Source organism: Myotis nattereri (assembly GCF_964212035.1).
Source record: "Myotis nattereri genome assembly, chromosome: 18".
In the NCBI taxonomy this organism is placed as follows: Eukaryota; Metazoa; Chordata; class Mammalia; order Chiroptera; family Vespertilionidae; genus Myotis; species Myotis nattereri.
Genome location: NC_138093.1, coordinates 17427080 through 17452745, shown reverse-complemented (window position 1 = coordinate 17452745; position 25666 = coordinate 17427080). Strand labels below are relative to the sequence as shown.

The 25666-nt window shown below is 43.4% G+C and overlaps 1 protein-coding gene across 1 annotated transcript; it reads right to left on the bottom strand.

The window, feature by feature from the left end:
• Positions 1–652: 652 nt before the first annotated feature.
• Positions 653–20548, bottom strand: LOC308534163 (flavin-containing monooxygenase 1). The gene is made up of 8 exons (XM_081112511.1): positions 20381–20548; positions 18099–18287; positions 16715–16877; positions 14820–14962; positions 11888–12087; positions 5497–5852; positions 4644–4716; positions 653–1010 (listed from the first exon to the last, which is right to left on the bottom strand). The coding sequence occupies exons 1-8, from the start codon at positions 20510–20512 to the stop codon at positions 674–676; spliced, it is 1593 nt and encodes a 530-aa protein (XP_080968637.1). The 5' UTR covers positions 20513–20548; the 3' UTR covers positions 653–673.
• Between the last annotated feature and the right edge of the window lie 5118 nt (positions 20549–25666).

Here is a 25666-nt window from a genome sequence, read left to right as displayed (position 1 = left end):
CATGGCCATAGAATAGGTCTAGCACAGTCATCATTAGAGGAGAAGAGCAAGGATAAGCAGGGAAGAAAGATTCATGTGGGGACTCAGAAACATAGTGATGTGCATAAAGGGAAAGACCCACCAAATCCAAGACACATCCATACACACTCTTGGGCATAAAAAGAGAGAGAGACACAGAGAGAAATATCCTTGTACTATGACTTTTATGATACCACTCTTTTAAAAAATATTTGTATTGCCCTAGCTGGTTTGACTCAATGGATAGCGTGTTGGCCTGTGGACTGAAGGGTCCCAGGTTCAATTCTTTTCCTCTCTCTGAAATCAATAAAAATAAATAATATATACTTATTAAGAATATATTAAGACTTCTGAAGTCATTTCAACATTAGAAACCACAGGCCTCAATGGTGGCATCAAAAGGCCTGGCTGTATGTTCTGGAGACCTATGTCCTGACTTAGCCACTTATTTGCTCTGATACCTTGGACAAATCAACGGACATTTACTTGAACAAGTTTTCTAATTTGTTGGATTGTGTTGTTCAGCCTTGCTTATGAAGACAGAGCTTTTTACAGCAAGAAACTAGGCTACCATCACTACTGTTTCTCAGAGATTCAGAGGCAGGCAGGGCAATCTACTCTGTGCATCTGACAAGCCATTTAGGTAATCTTTTATTTATAGGAAAATCAGAAAAACAGCCACAAGCAAAACCAGAAAGAGCGTGAGTAAGATTGCAAAGGGAAATGGGGATTCTTGTACAGTGCGAGTTCGGGTGGCCTTGAGTGTTCGGTCCCACTGGTTCAAGATGGCGTTTCTGGCTCCTTTCCATTTTCCTGGGCCAGTCAAGCGGAACTGGTATGGTGTGCACGGGCCAAAGAAGATGGCCAAAGCCAGACGTGGATCCGTCAGGAGCATAGAGAACAGGTTGGGTTTGGCATTGATATCCATCAGAAGTTCGTCTATGTATGTGATATAATCTGACTGTAAGGCTTTGCAGTAACACAAGCCAAACCTTTATAAAAGGAAGATTGGGGAGCAAGGTGAAGACAGAAAGATAAAATAATCATAATCTTAGAACAAGTAAAAGTGCCAAAAGTTAACAATGAGGCTGCACAATTTGCGATGGTTCCTGGGTTCTTCCCTCCATGCCCATAGCTGTCTATCTAATAGTCTCACTGTATTATTTAAAGACTAGGGGCCCGGTGCACGAAATTTGTGCACTGGGTGTGTTGGGGGGAGAGTGTCCCTCAGCCCAGCCTGCCCCCTCTCACATACTGGGAGCCCTCAGGCGTTGACCCCCATCACCCTCCGATCGCCTGATCGGCCCCTTGCCCAGACCTGACGCCTCCACCAGAGGTGTCAGGCTTGGACAGGGGACCCCCATCTCCCCCTGATCACTGGCTCTGACCCCCGCCCAGGCCTGAGGCCTCTGGCCCAGGAATCATGCCTGGGCAGGGGACCCCCATCTCCCTCTGATCGCTTGCTCCACCCCCCGCCCAAGCCTGACGCCTCTGACCCAGGCTTCAGGCCTGGGCAAGGGGACCATCATATCCCCCCAATCCCCGGCTCCGCCCCCCACCCAGGCCTGATGCCTCAGCCAGAGGAGTTGACCCTCATCACCCTCCGATCACCAATCACCGGATCGGCCCCTTGACCAGGCCTGAGGCCTCCGGCAGAGGTGTCAGGCTTGGGCAGGGGACCCCCAGCTCCCCACGGTTGTAGGCTCCGCCCCTGCCCAGGCCTAATGCCTCTGGCCTAGGCGTCCGGCCCGGGCAGCGGGGACCTGCAGTGGCAGCGGGGGGCGCCGCGATCGTGGGCTTCGCTTTAGGCCCAGGCAAGGGACCCCTAGCTCCCGGGACTGCCAGCTTCGACCGTGCCCAGCTCCCATCGCTGGCTCCACCCCTACTTCCTGCTATCACTGGCCAGGGCAGCAAAGGTGCCTGATTCTCTGATCATGGCTGGGGGGCGGGGCCACCTTTGCCCTGTCCCCCAGCTCTTAGCTCCCCCCTGGGTTTCCGATCACTGTCAGTGGCAGGGGGCTTCTTCCTGCTTTCCCTTTCGCCTCCCTGCATTGTGCCTACATATGCAAATTAGCCGCCATCTTGTTGGCAGTTAACCGCCAATCTTAGTTGGCAGTTAACTGCCAATCTTAGTTGGCAGTTAATTTGCATATAGCCCTGATTAGCCAATGAAAACGGTATCGCCGTACGCCAATTACCATTTTTCTCTTTTATTAGTGTAGATAAGATGGGTTCCTTGAAAATATACTGTATACCTATGTTGCTTCAAATACTCACAATGCCTCTATTATTAGTTTAGTTCTTTTGCCAAATGATTAGGAATTTCTAGAAAAAAAAAGTATTTTACATAATTTTACTATTCCTAAATTTTTCTAAAACTCAATTATTGCTAGGTATCTACACTAATAAAAGAGAAAAATGGTAATTGGCGTACGGCGATACCTTTTTCATTGGCTAATCAGGGCTATATGCAAATTAACTGCCAACTAAGATTGGCAGTTAACTGCCAACTAAGATTGGCAGTTAACTGCCAACAAGATGGTGGCTAATTTGCATATGTAGGCACAATGCAGGGAGGCGAAAGGGAAAGCAGGAAGAAGCCCCCTGCCACTGACAGTGATCGGAAACCCAGGGGGGAGCTAAGAGCTGGGGGGCAGGGCAAAGGCGGCCCCAGGGCCATGATCGGAGAATCAGGCACCTTTGCCGCCCTGGCCAGTGATAGCAGGAAGTAGGGGTGGAGCCAGCGATGGGAGCTGGGCACGGTCGAAGCTGGCAGTCCCGGGAGCTAGGGGTCCCTTGCCTGGGCCTAAAGCGAAGCCCACGATCGCGGCGCCCCCCGCTGCCACTGCAGGTCCCCACTGCCTGGGCCGGACGCCTAGGCCAGAGGCATTAGGCCTGGGCAGGGGCGGAGCCTACAACCGCGGGGAGCTGGGGGTCCACTGCCCAGGAGGCCTCAGGCCTGGTCAAGGGGCCGATCCGGTGATTGGTGATCGGAGGGTGATGAGGGTCAACTCCTCTGGCTGAGGCATCAGGCCTGGGTGGGGGGCGGAGCCAGGGATTGGGGGGATATGATGGTCCCCTTGCCCAGGCTTGAAGCCTGGGTCAGAGGCGTCAGGCTTGGGCGGGGGGTGGAGCAAGCGATCAGAGGGAGATGGGGGTCCCCTGCCCAGGCATGATTCCTGGGCCAGAGGCCTCAGGCCTGGGCGGGGGTCAGAGCCAGTGATCAGGGGGAGATGGGGGTCCCCTGTCCAAGCCTGACACCTCTGGTGGAGGCGTCAGGTCTGGGCAAGGGGCCGATCAGGCGATCGGAGGGTGATGGGGGTCAACGCCTGAGGGCTCCCAGTATGTGAGAGGGGGCAGGCTGGGCTGAGGGACACTCCCCCCCCCTCCACCCAGTGCACGAATTTTGTGCACCGGGCCCCTAGTGTATAATATAAAAAGCCACAAATATCAGTAGGGTGGAATGTCCCTGTAATGCTGGTATTAGTCCCTAAAATCATTGACTGAACTATGTGATAAGAAGCTTTTACACTTTGCAGCTCTAATTAATGGTCTATGTTATATTAGAATTCCATAACGGAGATCAAATCATATTCCAGGTTCAGGATGTACCATGAAAATAGGTCAATACTTGAACTTTGAAGTATATATGAATGAGAGAAGTGATATGCTTCTTAAATGCATTGATTTTAAAACTTTTTTTTGTCCTTAGAAACCTCTTTTTTTTTTTAAGTGAAATTTCACATCAAAGACCTAAACAGTAAAACAGATAAAAACAGAGATGCTTGGGTTGGATTAGGAGTGAGAGAGGGAGCCCAAAACCACCTTCTTTACTGCCACCTCCCTTCTATTCTCTTTGGTCCTTGAATGATAGACAAAGAGTAGAAAAGTGGAAATGTCTCCTCCAGGGAAGGCGTCAACAAACTTATTCTGCAAAAGGCTGGAAAGTCAGTATTTGAGGCTTCATGGGCTATATTATGGTCTCTATTTCAATTCCTCAACTCTGCTGTTATAACTTGAAAGCAGCCATAGGTAGTAAGTAAATTAATGAGTGAGGCTATGTTCTAATAAAACATTATGGCCACTGAATTTCATATAATTTTCACATATCACAAAATATTTCCGTATTCCTCCCCCCCCCCCCCCCCCGCCATTTAAAAATGTAAAGAATAAAACAAGTGGTCAGTAGATTTGGCCACCAGGCCATCATTTGCAGACTTTCTCTAGATTGGGTCTGAATAAAAATAAGACAACTGAATACAGATTTGTTGAATGAATACATAAGCAGACAGACCCTTTTAGTGTCAGCGTGGACAAACCTGTTTGCCTTCTGATTATGGAGAAGGTATGGAATAATGTATCTGGTAGAGGAGTGTTAACGATGTTTGATTTAGAATCCAAACTCCATGTGGTGCAAAGATGACCATGGTTTGAACTGATGATTTTGGGACATTAAAATGTCTCAATTTCACTTTCCTTCCTCTCTTCTTAAACAGACCATCCTAGTTTTTTCCTCTAAGTCTCAGGCGCTTCTTTTTTCTCTAGCGTAACCCTCACCTCTCTTTGTTATGGTTTTTGCCAGTTTCAGTTATAATTCAAAAAGGACACAAAAGTCGTTAACTTACCCACTGGGCCTGTTCTCTTTCCTGGCATTAACTTCTTCTATCATGACACTTCGAGGTGGCAACTTATTCACACCTGTAAAACAAAAATGCAATTTAACTTTAGGTTTAGGTGCTTGTTTAGTGGGTAAAGATGCTTTCTCACTGCTCAGCATTTATTCCTAGTACCCAGCTACTCGTCGGCTCTTGGCAAATGTGCTAGCAGCCTAAGTGGCCTGGTGGTTGGTATGTTCCTGGCCAAAAATATCAGCATCTGGTTATCTTGCTACTTACTTGATATGACAGGACCTCACATCTGGTTTGCCTAAACTTTGTCATTGAATTGGTTAAACTCTTACATTTTATTTTTATTTATTTTTTATTTTTTTTAACGCTTACATTTTAATTGAATCAGTCCATTCAGTTCAACCTAACTGACTTTTTTGAGTTCTTACTTATCTTTTGTGCTGTTAATGGCACAGGTTCATTATGATAGTGTAATTCAGCGAACAGTAGAATACATTCTGCTTTTAAAGATTCTATTGCTTTGGCCCTAGCTGGTTTGGTTCAGTGGATAGAGTGTTGACCTGGGGACTGGAAGGTCCCGGGTTCAATTTTGGCCAAGGGCACATGCCCAGGTTGTGGGCTCAATCCCCAGTAGGGGGTGTACAGGAGACACCCAATCAATGATTCTCTCTCATCATTGATATTTCTATCTCTCTCTCCCTCTCCCTTCCTCTCTGAAATCAATAAAAAAATATATTAAAAAAAGATTCTGTTGCTTTGGATAGGAGCGAGGGAGGGTCTAGAAATTTCCAGTATCCAAAATAACATGGCAAACTGAACACACCTACCCTGCTGTTTCTCACACACTTACCTTTCAGGACTTGAACAGCCCATCGAGCTTGCGTTTCTCCTGTGGGTATCATGGAGCCTAAGGGTTTGATGAGACCAATGACAGCCAGGGTTGGCTTTTCCAGATGTGCGGGGAAGATGTATTTGTACAGTGATGCCTGGCCATCTTCGACTTTCACTACAGTTTCATCAAGGAAGGGGAAAGCAAAGGTGTATCCAGTGGCAAAGACAATGATGTCAATGGGCTGTTCCTTTGGGGTGTAGTTAAATATGACAGAGTTTTTCTTCACCTCCTTTATGCTTGGTTTGATGAGCACTTTCCCAGTGATGATACGGCCAGGGAGCTCATCATTTATCACAGGCTCTTTCATCTGTGTCCTGAACAAAAACACAGGAGAGATATATCTGCCCGTGAACGATACAGCAACCCTCTTGCCTCCTCCCTTCCTGTCTTCATTCTGGGACCCTGCTCCTGGCTAGGCAGGAGGTGCCAGCCTTTTTAAATCCTTCCTGAGCTTAAAACATTTTTAAAAATAGACTTTATATCTTATTGCAGTTTTAGGTTCACAGCAAAATTAAGTTGGAAGTACAGAGATTTACCATATACCCTCTGCCCCTCCTCACACAGCCTCTCCCATCCAGATCCCCCACCAGAGTGGTGCATTTGTTACAATCAATGAACCCGCACGGACACGTCCTCATCATGAAACCTGGGCTCCCCCACTTTTCCTACCCATCCCCCCACTTTGGCAACCATCAGCTTGTTTTCTATATCTATGGGTTTGTTTGTTTTGTCTTATTTATTTAATTTGTTATTTTAGATTCTACCTATAAGTGATATAATACAGTATTTGTCTTTCTCTGATTATTTCACTTAGCATACTATCCTCTAGGCCTATTCATGTTGTCACAAATGGCAAGATTGCTTTCCTTTTATTGCTGAATATGACCATACCACATCTTCTTTATCCATTTATCTATCCATACACATTTAGGTTGCTTCCATATGCTGGCTATTACTAGTAATGCTGCAATGAACATATAGGTGCATATATATTTTTAAATTTGTGTTTTTGTTTTCTTCAGATAAATCCCCAGAAATGGAATTGCTGGATTGTATGGCAGCTCTGTTTTTAACTTTATGAAGATGCTCTATACTGTTTTCCTTACTGGCTGCACTAATTTACAATCCCACCAACAGTGCATGAGGGTTCCCTTTTCTCCACACCCACGCCAGCACTTGTAATTTGATTTACTGATGATAACTATTCTGACAGATGTCAATTGATATCTCATTGTGGTTTTAATTTGCATTTCCCTGATTATTAGTGATGTTAAGCACCTTTTCATGTATCTGTTGGCCATTTTTATGTCTTCTTGGGAGAAATGTCTATCCAGGTCCTCTGTCCATTTTTTAAATGATCTTTTTTGGGTGTTAAATTGTATGAGTTCTTTATATATTTTAGATATTAATCCTTTATTGGATATATTATTTGCAAATGTCTTCTCCCATCAGTATAGGTTGTCTTTTCATTTTGTTGATGGTTTCTTTCACTGTGCAAAAACTTTTTAGTTTTTTCAGGTCAGGAAAATTTTTAGCTATTATTTTTTAAAATAAAGTTTCAGTTCCTTTTTCTTTCTTCTTCTTCTTTTGAGATCCGTATAATGCAACTGTTTGAGCACTTGATATTATCCCAGAGGTCCCTAAACTATCCTCATTTAAAAAATTTATTTTTCCTTTCTGCTATTTTGATTGGCTGATTTCCACTAGTCTGTGTCCTAGGTTGCTGATCTGTAATTACGTGTTAGTTAATATGCTGTTGATTCCTTCTAATGTGTTTTTCATTTTAGATATATACTTCAAGTTGGCTTGATTTTTCTTTTTTTTTAAAATATATTTTATTGAATTTTTACCGAGAAGAAGGGAGAGGGATAGTTAGAAACATGGATGAGAGAGATCGATCAGTTGCCTCCTGCACGCCCCCCAGTAGGGATGTGCCCGCAACCAAGGTACATGCCCTTGACCTGAATCAAACCTGGGGCCCTTCAGTCCGCAGGCTGACACTCTATCCACTGAGCCAAACCGGTTCGGCGCTTGATTTTTCTTATACTTTCTGTTGAAATGCTCCCTAAATTCCTCTATTTTACTCTCCAGTTTGGTGAGCATACTTATGACCATTTCTTTGAATTCTTTTTTTTTTAAAATCTTTACCCAAAAATATTTTCCCATTGATTTTTAGGGAGAGTGGAAGAGAGAGGGAAAGACGGAGAGAAACATCAATGAGAGAAACACATAGATTTGTTGCCTCCTGCATGTGCCCAACCAGGGCTGGGGTCGGGGAGGAGCCTGCAACCAAGGTATGTGCCCTTGACTGAAATCGAATCTGGGACCCTTTGGTTCACAGGCCGGCACTGTATTCATTGTGCCAAACTGGCTAGGGCTCTTTGAATTCTTTATTAGACCAACTATCTTGATTTCCTTAGGGTTTTTATCTGGGAACTTTTCTTGTTCTTTCATTTGAGAGACATTCTTATGCCTTTTCCTTTTGTTGACTTTCTATGCTTGTTTATATGAATTAGACAAAATACCTGTCTCTTCCAGCCTTGAAAAAATGGTTTTGTATGGAAGTGGCCTCTGTGCAGGCTGTGTGTGCTGGGTGCTTTTGGCAGGCTGGTAGGAGCCGAGTGGCTGCCAAGGTATCTGGGGTGCTGTCCCAGTAAGCCAGCGTGGCTCCAGATGGGGAGGCCAGCCAGGTGCATGTGGTGCTGCCTTGCTGATCCCGCTTGCTCCCTATGTTCCACCCAAAATGGGCTTGTGTCCAGGAACACCTTACAGAGACCTTGCAGCCAGGCCAGAGCTCCTGGACAGAGCCCAGGGCTACCCTAGGGAGGTGGAGGAGGACTTAAACCATGGCCCTCAGCAGCCCATCCAACCTGGGAGAATTTCCAGCAGCCCCGGAGAGCTCTCACAGCTCCCCAGCCTTCTGTATACAGCGTCTCTCGTGTTTGTTGTTCACAAAGGGGTCCCGTGTAGAAGAGACCTCTGTGTGGGCTTGATGTGCCGGGTAGTTTTGGGAAGCAGATTGAAGCTGGTCAGGCACGTATTGCCCCTGGAGCACCGGCCTGCAGGTGCACATGGCGATGCCCTATTGTTCCAGGCAAATCCAGGTGGTGTAGCTGGGAACGCTCCAGTGACCCCGCAGGTAGGCCCCAGCCCTGAATGGAGCCTCCGTGGGCCCCGTGGAGCTGGAGGGGATATAAGAACGGTGCTCACTGGCTCCTCGGCCCGGGTTTCCGGAGGCTGCCCTTCCCCAGCCTCTGACGGCCTGTCAGGGTGGTGGTTCTGAAGGTGGTGGGTAGAGAACCGCTCTCTGCGCAGCGCCAGGTGCAGCTCCAGGTGCAGGCAGTTCCGGAGCCGGGCATGCGCGCTGGGCACTGGGCGGAGCCTGCGGGACGGCATGGCGCGTGGTGGCTGCCGACACCCTGCTGCTCCTGCCTGTTCCCTTTGTTCGAAGACCAAAGGCTCCAGGCCACGTAGCCGGGACTGTGCTCTGGGAACCCACAGGTAGGCCAAAGCCCCCAGTAGAGCTGCCGCCGCCCTGTCCGGGTGGAGGGGACGTAATGGCGCGCGCAACCTGCTCCTCTGGGTGGGGAGGCCTGCAGCTTCCAGAGGGCTCCCGCCTCCCAGCCTTCTCTGTTTGGTGTCTGTTTCTAGTTTGTTGTCAGCAGCTGCCCATTCAGCGCTCGGTGTCTCTCAGGAGTCACTGCTCCCTGCATAGGCGAGTATTTGACGTTGCTCTGGAGGGCCCAGGGCCGGGGCCGTCCTCCCACCCCCCCGCCGCCTTCGGAGGGGTCAGTTTCGGGACAGGAAAGTTACCTCTGGGGCTCATGAGGGACCCAGAAGGACAGGACAATGACTTACATTTACTAGAGTTTGGAAGCCTGAGGAGAAGGAGGTCGGAGCTTGCTGAATTGCAGCTTCAGCTCTCGCTGCCATTTGCAGACGGCGGAAGGACTGCAGGAGGACCGGGGTTCTACCAATTGTACAAGGAAAACGCGCTTCAAAGGAACAAGGGCAGAATTCTCCTTTTCTGGCTCTGCCTTCGGAATCACTAGACAAACACTGGTTTTCAATGAGCCGAGCCATTTTTGGCTTATGGTGAATCCAGCAAGAGACAGCATCATAATGATGAACAATCTGAACTACCAGACAAAATAGAGGCAGATTCAGAGAGAGCAGGCAGAAAGCTCTAAGTGGGGGGTGGGTGTTGGGGGTGGGGTGGGGTGGGGTGGAGTGATTGAGCAAAAAAGAAAAAAAGAGAACTCATGGACATGGACAGCAGTGTGCTGAGTGGGGGGTAAAGGGGATGGGTGGAGGTAGAAGAGGACACAGAGGGGATAAATGGTGATAAAAAAATAAATTAAAAAATAGAGATCCAACAGCTGATTACAATGATTTTGAATTTAAAATAAAATGTTCCTATTGGTTATATGGCTATAAAAAAGGCAAAGTATGGGGGTGGAGGGGTGGGGGGACAGTAAAAAAAAAAAAGGCAAAGTATTGTTTGCATTTAACAGGGTTTGGGAAGTCATTTGGTACCTTTAGGCCTAATTTATCTGTCATACAGAGGTATGACCTCTTATCAGTTCATTGGGTGGGATGAAGAGCAAAGGAAATAGTACATATGTACTATTGGAAATAAGTACATTGGAAATTAAAGAATGATAATTCCTTAGTCTCCTCCTCACATTTTCTGGAGTATATGGGATTAAATAAAATGCTTTATAGTCCCCCCGCTAGTGACCCGGTGCATGAATTCGTGCACATTGAATGCAAATGCAAGTGTGTAATAAACCAGCAACAACATAACCCATGGCAGAAGTTGGAATTGCATGGCCCTGTGAGGAATCAGGCTCCCTCCTGTCTGGTTTCGGGGTGCGTCACCTGAGAATGGCTGCTGCCAAGTCACTGCAGCTTGGCAGCATCTGCCCCCTGGTGGTCAGTGTGGGTCATTGTGACCGGTCGGACAGGTGGAGGGATACTTAGCATATTAGTCTTTTATATATATAGATGGGCTGCCACCCAGGCTAGGTAACGCTTATGGTAGAAAAAGCTCTGATGAAAAGAGTCAAAACCCATGGGAGGCTCAGAGGTAGGAGGTAGAAGAGGTGGTAGATAAGAGATAAGGAAGGAATGATGGGAATAATAGAGGAGAGGGAAGAGGAAGATATGTGAGAGAAGGAAGAAGGGAGCAAAAGGAAAGACGTGTATGTAGCATGAAGGGGACTGCATGCTGTCAATGGTGGCTTGGGTGCCACCTGATCCATGCTAGGCCAGAGCTAAATCTGGAGGGAGCTCAGACGGGAGTAATAGAAGCTCATTGTACCAACCTAACGAATAAGGAATTAAAACCATTAGTTCTTGATAATACAATAAGTCATAGGTTGTGACAGGTCAGACTGAAGTCAAGGTCATCTTGACAAGGTCAAGAAGGCACTGCTATTAGAGAGATGGTGAAGGGCAACTATAGGATTTGATTTTTCCTACCCAGTGAAACAAGGCAAGCATGTTGCTTTTGTCAAAAAAGTCATAGACAACGCTAGCTGGTTTGGCTCAGTAAATAGAGTGTTAGCCTGTGGACTGGAGGGTCCTGGGTTCGATTCCAGTAAAGGGCACATGCCTGGGTTGGGGACTCGATCCCCAGTAGGGGGCATGCAGGAGGCAGCCAATCAATGATTCTCTTTCATCATTGATGTCTCTCTCTCTCTCCCCTTCTCCCTTCCTCTCTGAAATCAATAAAAAAAATAGCGAGTGGTGTTGTTTTAAAAAGAGTCATAGACAAATCATTCTTGTGATTTCAGAGCGACGGCCAAGCAGGCCCTGCTGTCTGCTGTCAAGCTGCGCGCTGCCCTCGCCTCCCAAGGCGGCGATGGTCCCGGGAGCCTGCGGGCATGGTGCCCGTTCCCGGGACCCAGGCCACTTTGCGCCACCCTGCCCCCAGCCACTTGGCGCTTGTGTATGCAAATTAACCTGCCATCTTTGTTGGGTTAATTTTCATATTTACTCCTGATTGGCTGGTGGGTGTGGCAGAGGTACAGGCAATTTGCATCTTTCTCTTTTATTAGTATAGATGAGCTTGGACAAGTGATTGCACTTCCCCTCTAAGCCTCAGTTTACCCACAGTAAAGGGGAGATTATAATAATACTCACTTTAAAGATTGTTGACAAGGTGAAATTCATAATTTTACTTACCGAGAACACAAAAACGGTTAGCTCCTATGATCAAGGAAGTGTGTATGAAGTTTTCCTTCATATTCAGGCATGTTGTCATGCTATTGCCTCGTTTGGATATGCTGTGAGAAGGATGGAGGCTCTTTCTCCTAATAGCCCTCTGCAGATACATCATATTTACCTGTCCTCTGGTGCTAAGCCATAGTTTGCATGATTGAACCAGCTGTTTATCTTTCTTGACATCCACCAAGTCACAACTGGTGTTGGGAGAGAATTTCTCAACATGTTATGAAATCGAGTCATGAACAGCATGTCCCATGGGAGCCCCGACTCACTGACTCGGCTCATCACCCATGCCCCTCCAGTGGTGCTAAGGAACACCTGGAAGCAATCAGAGAGGTCACTCAGTCTGACAAAGTGAACAGCACTGGCCTGCCAGAGATTTGAGAAATTTCATAAATTGAATGACATCAAAAAGTCTGCCACCTTCAAAATACATCCCTGACAGGATAGTTTGGCCCCCTCAACTCCTAAAGTTATTCCTTTGAAATAATGGTTTGAGGACCCTAGAGTATTAAAATGCCTTAAGACATATTATAATAGTTGTAGAAAATAAGAACAGGGTGTGACAGCAATTAAAAGGAGTCTAGAAAAGATTTCAACAGAAACCATTGTTTGAACTGGCAGTAAAATTCAATAATACAGTTAGTTTTGGTGGACTTTATTTATAGATTGACTAAGTTTACCAGCTGACTGAATTCACAAAGCTGATAGTTTTTTTGTTTGTTTTTTTTTTTGGTACCTACACAATAAGAAGTTGTCTATACAACTGTTTAAAACTAAGAAAATTTAGTCCATGAATCTGTTACTGTGCAGATACAAAACAACTGATTTAACAGATGGCTTCCCCCCCCTCCAACAAACTGGGGTGTGGCAACCAGAGCTACAGTGTCGGTGTTTTTATTATATGTGCTGTTTGGCCTTATAATGGAGTAGTATATGCAATACAGGAAATGTAGGAACAGAGTTGTGAGTATATCAATAATTCTGTATTGAACATATTTGTACTGAACCTGCCTCTTTGTCGTGATATAGAATCAGATAGGACATGTCAGTAGATATGAATTTTGTTTTAAATGGAGAGGAGTTTCTGGGTTGATACAGAAATGATAAGATGTGTGCCAACACATGTTTTCTGAGTGAAGAAATTTCCAAGTGATTAGAAACATAGACCCAATAATCTGCTTCCCACATGTGGTGGTCATAGTGGATGAGACTATGCTAATTTTTGTTTCAGGACCTCCTTTCTCTTTCTTCAGGATGACTTCACCAGACTGCTAAGTCTTTCCAAATCAATCAATCAACAAATCAGTCATCAAGTCCTTTATTTGAAAGTTTAAGAAGGGAATATCAAAGTTATAAACTCCCAGTCCTTTTTCTTTATGTAAAAGTTGGCTACTTTCACTCTTGCAGTCATTGATCTAGTTATTTATACTTGTTACCAGCATCTGTTCTCCCTAAGACTACGTGCTCCATGGTAGAAGGAACTTGTTGTTGTGTTCTTCAGTGTATCCCCAGTGCCTGGTGCAACATTCAGCACATGAGAAGCCAACAATATGTATTTGTTGGCCAAATGGCTCTCCATGAGTTTATAGCATAGTTGGAAAGAAAATGTATATACTATAAATGTAATTAGCAATAGTAAGAGTTAAAACATGTTAATAAATGTAATAGCAATAGTAAGAGTTAAATGTAATTAGCAATAGTAAAGTTAAAACGTGTTAACTGAGGAGTGTATATTACAGGTATCACATCAATTCTTACTAGCGGGGAGGGGTAAAGTTAAAATGGCAGATTTGGACCAGATTATGGAGAACCCTATAACACAGAGCTAATACACCTACAATTTATTACTATTATTTTAGATAGGGGAGTTATTAGAAGTTTTATTTATTTCTTTATTTTTTAACATAAGAGTGTCATAACAAGAGCAGGCTTTTCAGAGGATTTGTTTGTTGGTGGTTGGGCATCTAGGGGGATGGACGGGGTGGGTGCAGGGTAGAATTAGGGACAGAGGCTTTGAATGAAAGAGACTTAGATTTGAAGACTGGCTCTCCCACCTGCTAGGGGTGTGATCTTAGGCAGGTTTCTTCACCTCTCTAAGCCTCAGTTTCTTTATCTGTAGCCAGGGTACTAACAGTACCTGCATCAGTGGCTTGCTTCAGTGATTGGTTGGGGCAATGCACTTGGTGAAGCACTTGGCACATAGTAAACCCCAATAAATAGTAACTATTTCTACAGTTATTATTAGGAGGACAATGCCACAGCTGTAGTGTGAGGTGGTATGGATCTGATGATGGTGGTGGCAAGTAATCCAGAAAGGAAGGAGCAAAGGGAGAGCTTAGCAAGGAGAAACTGCCAGGATTGTCTGACCTATGGAACTGGGTAAGAAAGAGACGCCTCTGGTAGCTCTCATGGGATGACTGGGAAAACAACAAAAATAGGAAGTCTGAGGAGTAGGTTTTGGAGGAAAGATGCCACCTGGAATTTGCGGTAAAATTTATAATCGTTTAGGAAAAAAATACTTTAAAAATTCACGTTGTATATGTGTTTTAGGCATTTTTAGTCCTTTCATCCTTTATCATGGTGTCCAACACTGTTTGCCTGAGGCATGTGTCTTAAGATGAAGTTCTTCATTAAATCACATCGAGAATGATACCTTCTTTGCTGTTGTAAAAATAGTCATGGGGATGTAAAGTACAGCATAGGGAATATAGTCAATAATACTGTAACAACTACATATGGCGCTAGAGGGGCACTAGACTTATCAGCGGGAACACTTCATAAGTTATATAAAATCTAATCACTATGCCAAATACCTGAAACTAATATAATATTGAATGACAACTCTAATTGAAAAATACAGAACTAAAAAATTATTCATGGGTTCAATAGCAATCATAATTGAAATAAAAAACATTTAAAACTAAGAAAACCAAAGAACTTTATATATCTATATATCTATATCTATATCTATATCTATATCTATGTCTATATCTATCTATCTATCCATCTATCTATCGATCTATCTATCTATATATATAGTATAGTACCTTTTTTGCCACATGGCTGGCCTCCACAGCAATGTCTGTGCCAGAATTTCCCACTCCAATCACAAGAACTTTCTTGTCCTTAAATATATCTGGATGTTTATACTGTCGGCTATGAAAGTATTGACCTTCAAATGTATTTATACCTGTAGAAAAAAAATAAGATGTCAAATAGAGACTTTAAGAATCAGTGAGTAAAACATAAGTATTGTTCAATCAATGACATCCTTTAGACACATGATTTAGATTGTTTATAACAGCATACTCAATTTTAAGAAAATCTGAAATATGAATACATGACTTTGTGATCTACAGAAATTAGTGAGTGATTATTCAATGGAGGTACTTCATTTCACTAAATAGGCCTCTAGTTTTATTTACTGGATAATTACTATTAAATTGAAATATCATGGCAAAAAGATTTATAAAGAAAAGTGTAAGGAGTCATTACCATTTAAAGGTTGACAGAACATCCTATATTTGACAGAACATCAAATATATATAAAATTTGATTTATATAGAATTTTCACAAGCAAGGAAGAAGAGCCCCTCACTTATGGGTGAGGAAACAAAGGGTTAGGAAGGTTAAGTGCAAGGCCCAAGATAATTTAGCTTGTTAATTGAATCTATATCTCCTGGGCTTCAAGCTTATCCTAGTCAAATTGAGTATATTGACTCAGTTGCTTTCAGAGTATGCTTTCTCCTAATCTGATCTGAATTGAGTGACATCTGGTGAGCAGATCCAGGACCATTGAAGGTATATATATATATATATATATATATATATATATATATGAGTTTATTGTAAAATGAGTATTGTTTTCACTCCAGGTTATTTGTGGATTGTCATTTCTCTACTGGATTCCTATAAAAATCCACTCATTTCATACAGGCTGCATGGTCTCTTATTCACTTTTATATTCTAAGCACCTTGTGCAATATACTATAGGTGCTAAATAAATGCAGTGCACTCTCAATGCAATGGAACTTTCTTGATTCTTGGAGTGATCCTATACTAGGCACTCCTTAGGAGTTTGGAGTAGCTCACTGCTCAGTAATTTTCTCTGTAGGCAACAACTGACGAAGAATTGGGTTGTCATGTGGGGTGGTGAGAGTCCATTGTTGAATGTGTTCAAGCAGAGGTGGTGAGCCTCTCTCAGGGATAATGTAGCAGTTTCCTGCATTGGGAAGAAGACTGAACTTGTTGCTTTTTTTCAATGAATCTGCTTTATCTTAACCTGAGGAAACATGAATTTATTGGAAGATGAATCTTGAGATCACTACAGGTCATATTTAGAGAAAAATTTCCTAAAGTTTTAACTTTTTGAATACTTACTGCAGAGAAAATAAACCAACTATTGCATTTTCTAGTCCCTCTGAATTGTAACCCAACTGATATATGATGGCGATTAACATGACTCTTAGTTGCAAAAGACAGAGAAAGATGTCTTCACTTGCCTCCCAAGACTCATCTCTCTGTTGATGAGTGACCCAGTGCCATGGTAATTGCTATGACTCATATAATAAAAAAACCCTAAAAAATCAAACTGCTTTTTCCTTTAGTCACTGATTGACTTTTGGTGGCCTCTAAACTCAACTTTGGCAATGTGCGTAGGCTACCAACTTGTCTAGGCATCCCATGTCTTAAGGAGGGACACTGAACCTCAGTGAAGCGTAAAACTGCTTGTTAGTTATGCATCCTGTTCTTTGGTACTCATAGATTGTTTGGAACACATGAAAGCCAAAAACTGGTTAGGAAGTGCAGACTAGGAAAAAGACCTATTACCTCACAACTTTAACTACTTAATGGAGGAGCCATAGGCATTCATTCCCAGACAAACCAAGTAGCAGGATAGCTCCATGAGACAAATTAAGGTCAACTGCAGAAAATGTTAAACCTGGAAAGGAGTCCAATGGCAGATGTGGGTTAGTGAGGAAACCGGTGCAGACCATGATGGCATCAAAGATGGCGGACTCTTGCTTCCCTTCATTCAGGGTGACCACCTCCCATTGGCCGGTGACAGTAAAATCTGGACGTTTAGTTACCCTGCACACTTCAGTCTGAAGAAAGAATCACAGATGTAATAAGTAGTTGTCAAGGTTCCAGTAAAGGCTGATGTGCCAGTTGACATTTCAAACATTCTAGAGCACAGATTCTACATAATAAGCATAACCCTATACATTGAATTGGGCTATCTCTGGCAACTACCAACCCATTCTCTGTTTCTATGAGTTCAGATGTTTAGATTCCATATTTAAGTAAGGTCATATAATATTTGTCTTTCTCTGTATTATTTATTTCACTTAGCATAATACCCTCAAGGTCTATCCATGTTGTTGCAAATGGCAGGGTTTCCTTCTACTTTTCAAAAAATGACTGAACTGCATTCATACACACACACACCCACACCCACACACACCCACCCACATTCTCTTTATCCATTCATCCATCAGGGGACTCTTAGGTTGGTTCCATGTCTTGGCCATTGTAAATAATGCTGCAGTGAACATGGAGGTGGAGATATGTCTATGAGTTTGTTTTGAGCAGTAGTACTTTAAAGGTTGTGAATATAAATATTTTTTTTTACTTGTTCCCATCAATCTTCCCATTTATGTTGCTTTTTCTGTGTAGTTCCTTATGGATTCCTCAACATACCCATCTTCAATAGGGAGGGAAGCAGGAGAAGGGAAACACATGGATTTTCATTTGTTTTTTTTTGGAGAGGAATGGAAAAAGGAGACAAGAAAGAGAAAGATGATATATTCACTTATTCATGTCCTGCTACATTCCTCCCTCTCTGTCCTCCAAAATGGGAAGGGAGATTGGTAGGGTCAGTGAGAATAATAATATTTAAAGATTTTTCTATTCCCAAGGATACTGAGAAAATTTTTCCCTCAAATAGTGAGGTTCTCTTGTGTATGGGCCATTGTACATGCCAATCCCGATCAAAGGATAGTAGAGAAGAGAGTACCCAGGCCCTGATAGTTCTCAGTTTCCCTCTGTGCAGGCATTTGGCCCAAGTTGAAAATGTAGTTAGATATATTTAAGGCCCCTTAGGATATTTGTATATAAGTATTACAAATTAAAATGTAATGCCTGTGAATCTTTACACACAGTAGCTACTTCAGATTCACTTGGGGTGTGGTTAAGCACAAGGGAAAAAGGAATCTAGCCAGGTCACAGCAGTCTTGCCAGTTCATTTCCTAAGACTAGGCTATAGAGAGAGCACAAAAAATAGGTTAAAAAGTACTTCCTGACTATTGATTGATGCTGTGTCTTACCTTGAATTGAATGCACTTCAGAAGGTTGAAGTGGTTTGCATACATTTTGAGATATTCCAGGAATTGAGAATTGGGCACATAGTTTGGATAATCTTCTGGGAATGGAAAGTCTGAGTAACAGGACATCTCCTTGCAGCTGTTGGAAACCACGGACTTGTAGAGGCTGGCTCTGCCTTCTTCAACATGTTCCTGTACAGACAGTGTGTGCACATGAGCATGGATGTGTTTGTGCATGTGAGGGCACACCCATGAAATGGATGCTAATTATTAGACAACCACACATTGACCAATATTAAGGTGATCCAGACTATATATGTCACCTGTCACCTTCTAGTGGGATTTGCTATCCTGCCCTTGAGAGATGATGAACAGTGGACCCCACTATGAATTTTATGATCAGAATTATAATTTCACTCATCACATGCTAACAAATAAACCTGGGATGAACTCACCTGTCCAGATTCACACAGTATCACAGCAAAGTACAAGAGAATATGGAAATAGATGGAAGCCAGGAAGTAGTAGTATCTGAATGATGGGCAATTCCTAGGTTCTTTGGTTTCATGGGGTGCTGTTGATTATGGAGAAACAGGGTTCAGGTTATGAAAGATTTCATATCTAAAGGTAAGGAATTTGGATTTTATAGGAAGGTTATGGCAATCTTCCTAATGTTTGAATGTGGAATTTTGGAAAGATAATTCTGGTTCTTTAAGTACCTCGCGCTAACCGATTGCGCAACTGGAGCTCCGATAATTCTGGTTCTTTAAAAGGTGAATTAGAGGGATCTGGAAAGGAAGGAGGCTAATTAAGAGCCTAAGACACAAATCCATGTGCTTGCTAATGAGGGCTTGAGCAGAGGCATTGATAGTTGAAACCAAGAGAAGTGGGATTGATAAGCAGCAGCAAGGTGCAATTTATGGGATTTAGGACTTTGGAGAGGAAGCAGGTAAAAGGTTTCCAGGTTTGACAACCGTGTGTATGGTGCCCTTAATTGGGTAGTTCCAGTCCCCACTCTGATAGATTAGTGGTTCTTCTCTGGAGTGTTGTGTTAAGGATTCTGAGGCTCATCAGAGGGGGGGTATCATGCTTGATTAACAGTGTCTTCGATGGACATGGGGTGGCAGCGGCAGGGGGTGGGGTTTACAATGGCCTGAGTATTGGGTTTCTGCTATCCTATTGGAACATAGGCAGTTTGAATCGTGGGAACAACTGTGCTCTTTCATCAGTTCCCTTTCGGAGGTCTGTACACAATGATGGTCAGTTCAGTGGTTGGACACATTTCAAGATACACATTTCTTCTCTATGTGAGCCCAGCTGGCCTATGCAACCTTGGCCTCTCTGGAGCTTTGCTCACTGAGTTAGAAAACAATTACTTTATTCCAGTTCCAAATACTACCCTCTGTAATAGAGGAATGCTCTCTTTCTGTAGCCCTTCAGGGACTCTGAGGCCAGGATACCTGACACCTTGTTCTCTTTCACTATTCTTCCACAGCACATTTCAGGCTCAGAAGGGAAAATTGGAGGTTTGGGGACATCTAATGCTAATATTTCCCAGGCTGAGCCATGGAGCTCATAGGGTTTCAGGTGCCTCCAGCAGGGCCCCTATAACCCTCTGGACCCCAAACCAGTCACCACTGGGCTGTATAGTCCCCTGTCGTCCTTCTTCACCTTAACCTCATCTCCAGTCCAGACTGTAGCCCTGCTGAGATTTGAGAATATTTCTTTTGTTCAGGGAACAAAAAAGTCTCCAAACCCACATTCTTGACTTCTGATTATTCTTGGCATGGACTGAGATTGCCTGGAAAGCAGGACCTTGAGGCTAGAACCCATTGTACACTGAGTCCTGTGCTGTTTAATTTCAGATAGAGCCGGGCTAGAAAAAGAAGCAGGCACACGCGCTCAGTCTTGCAGGCAGAGGCTGCACTTCCTGCGCTGTGTTTATACCTTTGCCACAAACACTGCGGTCTCTAGTCTTGCCTCAGCCTGCTTCCCTGGTCCTGGGCTTTCCTGGCCCGTCCCAGCCACTCCAACCTCTTCCACAGCCCTTCAGGGGCATCTTTCTTCCTCTTGGCTCTGGATAAAGTTTGTAAGGCGGCTGACGCCTTCCACTTAAGCCCAGGCTGTGCCCTGCTTTTTTTCTTTCAGTGGCCCTTCCTGGTTCAGCAGATATTTCTAGTCCGTCCCCAGAGCAGCTGGCCCTTGTGGACGAAATTCTGTTTCTTTTTGCATCAGTCAAGTCCTTTTCTAAATAGACACAACAAAGTGGTTGAAACCCCACTTACTGTGAATCTCCACAGGCCCCCAAGATCATCGCTCCTCTCAAAGCAGGTGGGCTGCAGACCTTCCTCCAGGCAGCACCTGATGGAGGCCAGGCCACTGACCCCGGCTCCCACAATTGCAACCCGCTTGGCCATGTTCTCCCGTGTGGGGGAAATGCGGCAGAGCTTTCTACTTTTCACAGGTGGAAGCCCCACCCCGTTCTTGGCTGCTCTAGCAAATGAGAAAAAAGGTTTTGGGCAATGAAGGGATTTGCTCCTGTTGAATGATCTGCAACTGGTCTCCAGTGTTTGTGAATATGAGAAGAGAGATGGTCAGGTCACTGGTTTGACCCTTTCCCACCCTTCCCCGCACTCAGACCTGGTGCCAAATGTTAGTATAGTCGTTGCTGGGACTGTAAATTCTGTCAGAGCAGGCACAGATCATCTTGAAACTAAAACTCAGATAAGTGTGGTGACATGACATGAGGTCACACAACAGCTGGTGGAGTGGAGTTGGGACTAAGAGTCAAGACACTGTGGATGCATAGAACTCCAACAGGCAGAGGAGGGGAGGAGTGGACTCCAGAGACGGGGAGCATGAGAGTAATGGCCAGAGATGGTCTGTGGAGGCATCTATTACCTTGACTCCCTGTTGAGCTTGCCACTCTCCTGACTCTACAAGAGGGGACTGCATTATAGTGTTGATTCACTTTCTACCTATTAGTCGCTCTGCATAAGACTGTATGTTTCCCCAAAGCTGGGCATTTTCTTGACTTGTTTCTTGTTTTCTCACAGCTCCTAACAGCACATTTGGTCTGTAATAGTTGTTGCATAATATCTCCTTTTTAATGAAAAAAAAATAATTGAGCAAATATTTTCTTGGAATGAGGGGGAGCAGAGCTTGCTACCCCAAAATATACCGCTTTGGAATGCTGATTATTTTAAGTGGGTTATTTTTTAAGAAAGGAAAGACTCAGTAAAAACCTTTGACTTTCCCCCTAACTGCTTAAAAAGAAGCTAGATAGAGAACTTGTTCTGGGAAAAGATGTCATCACAGGTAAGTGTAATATGAACTGGTGTTGCAAGGGTCCTTTGATCAAAGTCCTCTCTGTGTCCTGTTGTTAAAGATGGCCCAGCAAACATTTGCTTTTCTGTCTCTATGTGAATTGCCTTCCTGCCCTTTGAAGTCCCAAACCACAACCCACAACCCCTTCTCCTTAGCTCAAGATGGCTTAGAAGCCTCAACTGCCTGATCTGTCCTGTGGTCTCATGTTCTTATGGAACCCCATATGTACATATGTAATAAATTTAGACATTTTTGTTTGTTAATCTGTCTCATGTTAATTTGATTATTACTCCCGCCAGCAGAACTTTAAAAGATAGGAAGAGAAATTATCCCTCCCTCCCCACCCTAGGAGCTAATATCCTGGGTCAGAGAATCCTTCTTCAAAATGACCTCCTACCAAATGTATAATAAATAAAAAGCCTCTCCCACCCTGCTGGATGGCTCAGCTGGTTGGAGCATCAACCCATGCACCCAAACAGTTGTGGGTTCGATTCCTGGTCAGGGCACATATGCAGGTTGGGGATTTGATCCCTGGTCAGGGTACAGATGGGGAGCAACTGATAGATGTTTCTCTCTCTTTCCCTCTCTCTTTCAGCCTTCCTCTCTAAAATCATTACGAAAACATATCCTCAGGTGAGGATTAAAAAAAAAAGCACCTCCCCAGGCCACCACTGTAACTCAGCCTGGACCGGGTGCAGCCAGCCATCCGGAGCAGCAGACCTCCCAGTGGCTTTTCAAAGGACAGCAGGGAAGCTGCCAGGTCAGAGGCCTGGGCTTGGAGTTCAGTGTTGGCTAATTACCAGCCGTGTGGCTTTGGGCACACACATTGTTTTTCGTCTCAGGTTCCTTCTCCAGATAATGAAGCTAGAAGTAGAACCTGTTGTAAGAATGAGTCAGCTGATGTATGAAAAGCATTTAGCACAGTCCTGGGACATGCTAGGCCCCCAATAGATGTTGCTAGGTTATTTTCACATCTTTAGGAGGCTTTCCTTAATTTGGTATTTTTGTAGATATCTGCCCTGGCAATTTTGGGTTTATTTTAGACAGACAAAGTGACAGAATCTTTGGAATCAGAGCCATTGGGGAAAACTAGAAATCTATAGCTAAAGGTTGTCTTTCAGCAAGTGAAGGAAATGAATAGGGAAATATAAGAATGATGATTGATGACAAAGGGAAAGAGAGAGAAAAAGAAAAAAGGGAGAGCACAAAATAGGTTTCAAAGTCACCCTGAAGAGTTCTTTCTTTTTTCTTTAAAAAATTTTTTTCCTTCAAATCTGCTTGGTGGATCACCAAGGTCTCATTTGAGTTGTTCCCATATTTGCAAAAGTAAACATGAGAATTCATGAGCATGTGCAGATGCTGCGATGGCACCCTAACTTGATTTCTATTTTGCAGGGCGAGGGGTCTTAGAGTTGGCTGTGAATGACAGCCACAGCAGGTAACAAACAAGGTAAATTAATTTAAAGACTACAAATCAATGAATTAAAAAAATACAAAAATGATGTTTTGAGCCCGTGGGAGCCAGGAGAATGTGCTGCATGGATGTCTCATCACAGGATGCTACTTGACCAAGGCTTGAGCTGCTGCACTCAAGTACATTGCTGTGCTGGCGCTATGGCCCCTTTTCAAATGAGCTCCTTCCCGCGGTGATTGATAGGGCAGAGGGACTGAAGCAGACCATTCATAGGAGAGTCAGGACTTCTCCGGTGGCGTGAGGACTCTGTTGCAACTTCCCCAGACTACACAGCCTCAACTAGGGTGTTTCTACTTATTTTATTTAAAATAAAATAAAAAATAAAATAAAAAAAATAAAATAAAAATAAAAATAAAATAAAATATTTTTTTCATACTTTGACTTTTTCCCCCTTTATTGATTAAGATATTACAGATGTGTCCTTATCCCCCCAATTATCTTCATCCCCCCAATCCTGCCCTCACCCTCACCCCCTGTTGTCCATATCTATTGCTTATGCCTATGTGCATGCATACAAGTCCTTTGGTTGATCTCTCCCTCTCACCCCCACCCTCCCCTATCTTCCCTCTGAGTTTTGAGCATCTGATGGATGCTTCTCTGCCTCTATATCTGTTTTTGTTCTTTGGTTTTTGTTGTTCATTATAATCCACAAATGAGAGAGAACATGTGATATTTATCTTTCTCTGACTGACTTATTTCACAGCATAATGCTCTCCAGCTCCATCCATGCTGTTGCAAATGGTAAGAGTTCCTTCCTTGTTACAGTTGCATAGTATTCCATTGTGTAGATGTGCCAAAGTTTTTTAATCCATTCATCTGCTGATGGGCACTTAGGCTGATTCCAAATCTTAGCTATGGTAAATTGTGCTGCTATGAACTTAGGGGTGCATATATCCTTTCTGATTGGTGTTTCTGGTTTCGTGGGATATATTCCTAGAAGTGGGATCCCTGGGTCAAATGGAAGTTCCATTTTTAGTTTTTTGAGGAAACTCCATACTGTTCTCCACAGTGGCTGCACCAGTTTGCATTCCCACCAGCACTGAACGAGGGTTCCTTTTTCTCCGCATACTCGCCAGCATTTGTCATTTGTTGATTTGTTGATGATAGCAATTCTGACAGGTGTGAGATGGTACCTCATTGTCGTTTTGATTTGCATCTCTAGGATGATTAGTTACTTGGAGCATGTTTTCATATGTCTCTCAGTCTTATGTATGTCCTCTTTCAAAAAGTGTCTATTTAGGTCTGTTGCCCATTTTTTGATTGGGTTGTTTATCTTTTGTTAAGTTGTATGAGTTCCCTATAAATGTTGGAGATTAAACCTTTATCGGAGATATCATTGGCAAATATGTTCTCCCATGCAGTGGGTTTTCTTGTTGTTTTGTTGATGGTTTCTTTTGCTGTGCAGAAGCTTTTTATTTTGATATAGTCCCATTTGTTTATTTTCCCTTTAGTTTCCATTGCCCTAGGAGCTGTGTCAGTGAAGAAATTGCTTCGGCATATGTCTGAGATTTTGCTACCTGAGGATTCCTCTAATATTCTTATGGTTTCCCATCTTACGTTTAAGTCCTTTATCCATTTTGAGTTTATTTTTGTGTATGGTGTAAGTTGGTGGTCTAGGTTAATTTTTTTTGCATGTGTCTGACCAAATTTCCCAGCACCATTTATTGAAGAGACTGTCTTGACTCCATTGTATGTTCTTGCCTCCTTTGTCAAATATTAATTGAAGATAGTGGTTTGGGGTGATCTCTGGGTTCTCTGTTCTATTCCATTGGTATATATGTCTGTTCTTGTGCCAGTACCAGGCAGTTTTGAGAACAGTGGCTTTGTAATACAGCTTGATATCTGGTATTGAGATCCCACCTACTTTGTTCTTCTTTCTCAGGATTGCAGCAGCTATTCAGGGTTTTTTTTTTATTCCAGATGAATTTTTGGAGCGTTCTTTCTAGATCTGTGAAATACACTGTTGGTATTTTAATGGGGAGTGCATTGAATCTATAGATTGCTTTGGGTAGTATGGACATTTTGATGATGTTGATTCTACCAATCCATGAACACGGTATGTTCTTCTCTATTTTTATTTTATTTTTAATTTAATTTACATTTTATTATTTTATTTTATTTTATTTTATTTTATTTCATACCTCATGGGTTTGTGATCTGCTCCTAAGGCAGACTGGACAAGAAAGTGAGTTGTGTTCTATGTAAACATCTGCCTACTGGGAAATAGCCAACAGCTCTGCACTGGGGGGTGCGGGTCAGCAACAGTAGCTTTCAGGATGAGAGACCAGTGAGCAGGAAGAATCTACCTTTGCCATCCTCATTATAATGTGAATGCTGGCTTCTGTCTGGGTTTAGTGTTAGAAATGTTCTTTATTTGAAAATTTGTCACAAATCATGGTCCAAGAGTTTTATTTGAAAAATATCTTTATTTTTCTGTAAAGAACAAATGTGATTGGGTTTAGATAGGAAAATCAAGGAGATACCATATGGAGGAGAATGAAAGTGAAAGGTTAGTAAGGGGGCCAGTTAGTAAGGGAGAGATTTGGGAAGAGGGTGATAACCAACTAACATAATAGACTATAGCAAAAGGCACCAGGGCTGAACCTCAGGAGGAATTTGGCCCTGATATATGGAAAACGTCATGGGCTAATCTCTAAAAGCAACTTTATTTATTTATTTTTGGAGAGAACTCAAACGAATAGTTTCTAAATTTAATGTGCCCAAGAATCTTCTAGGGAGCTTATCAAGACTGGAGATTCCATCTGAAATT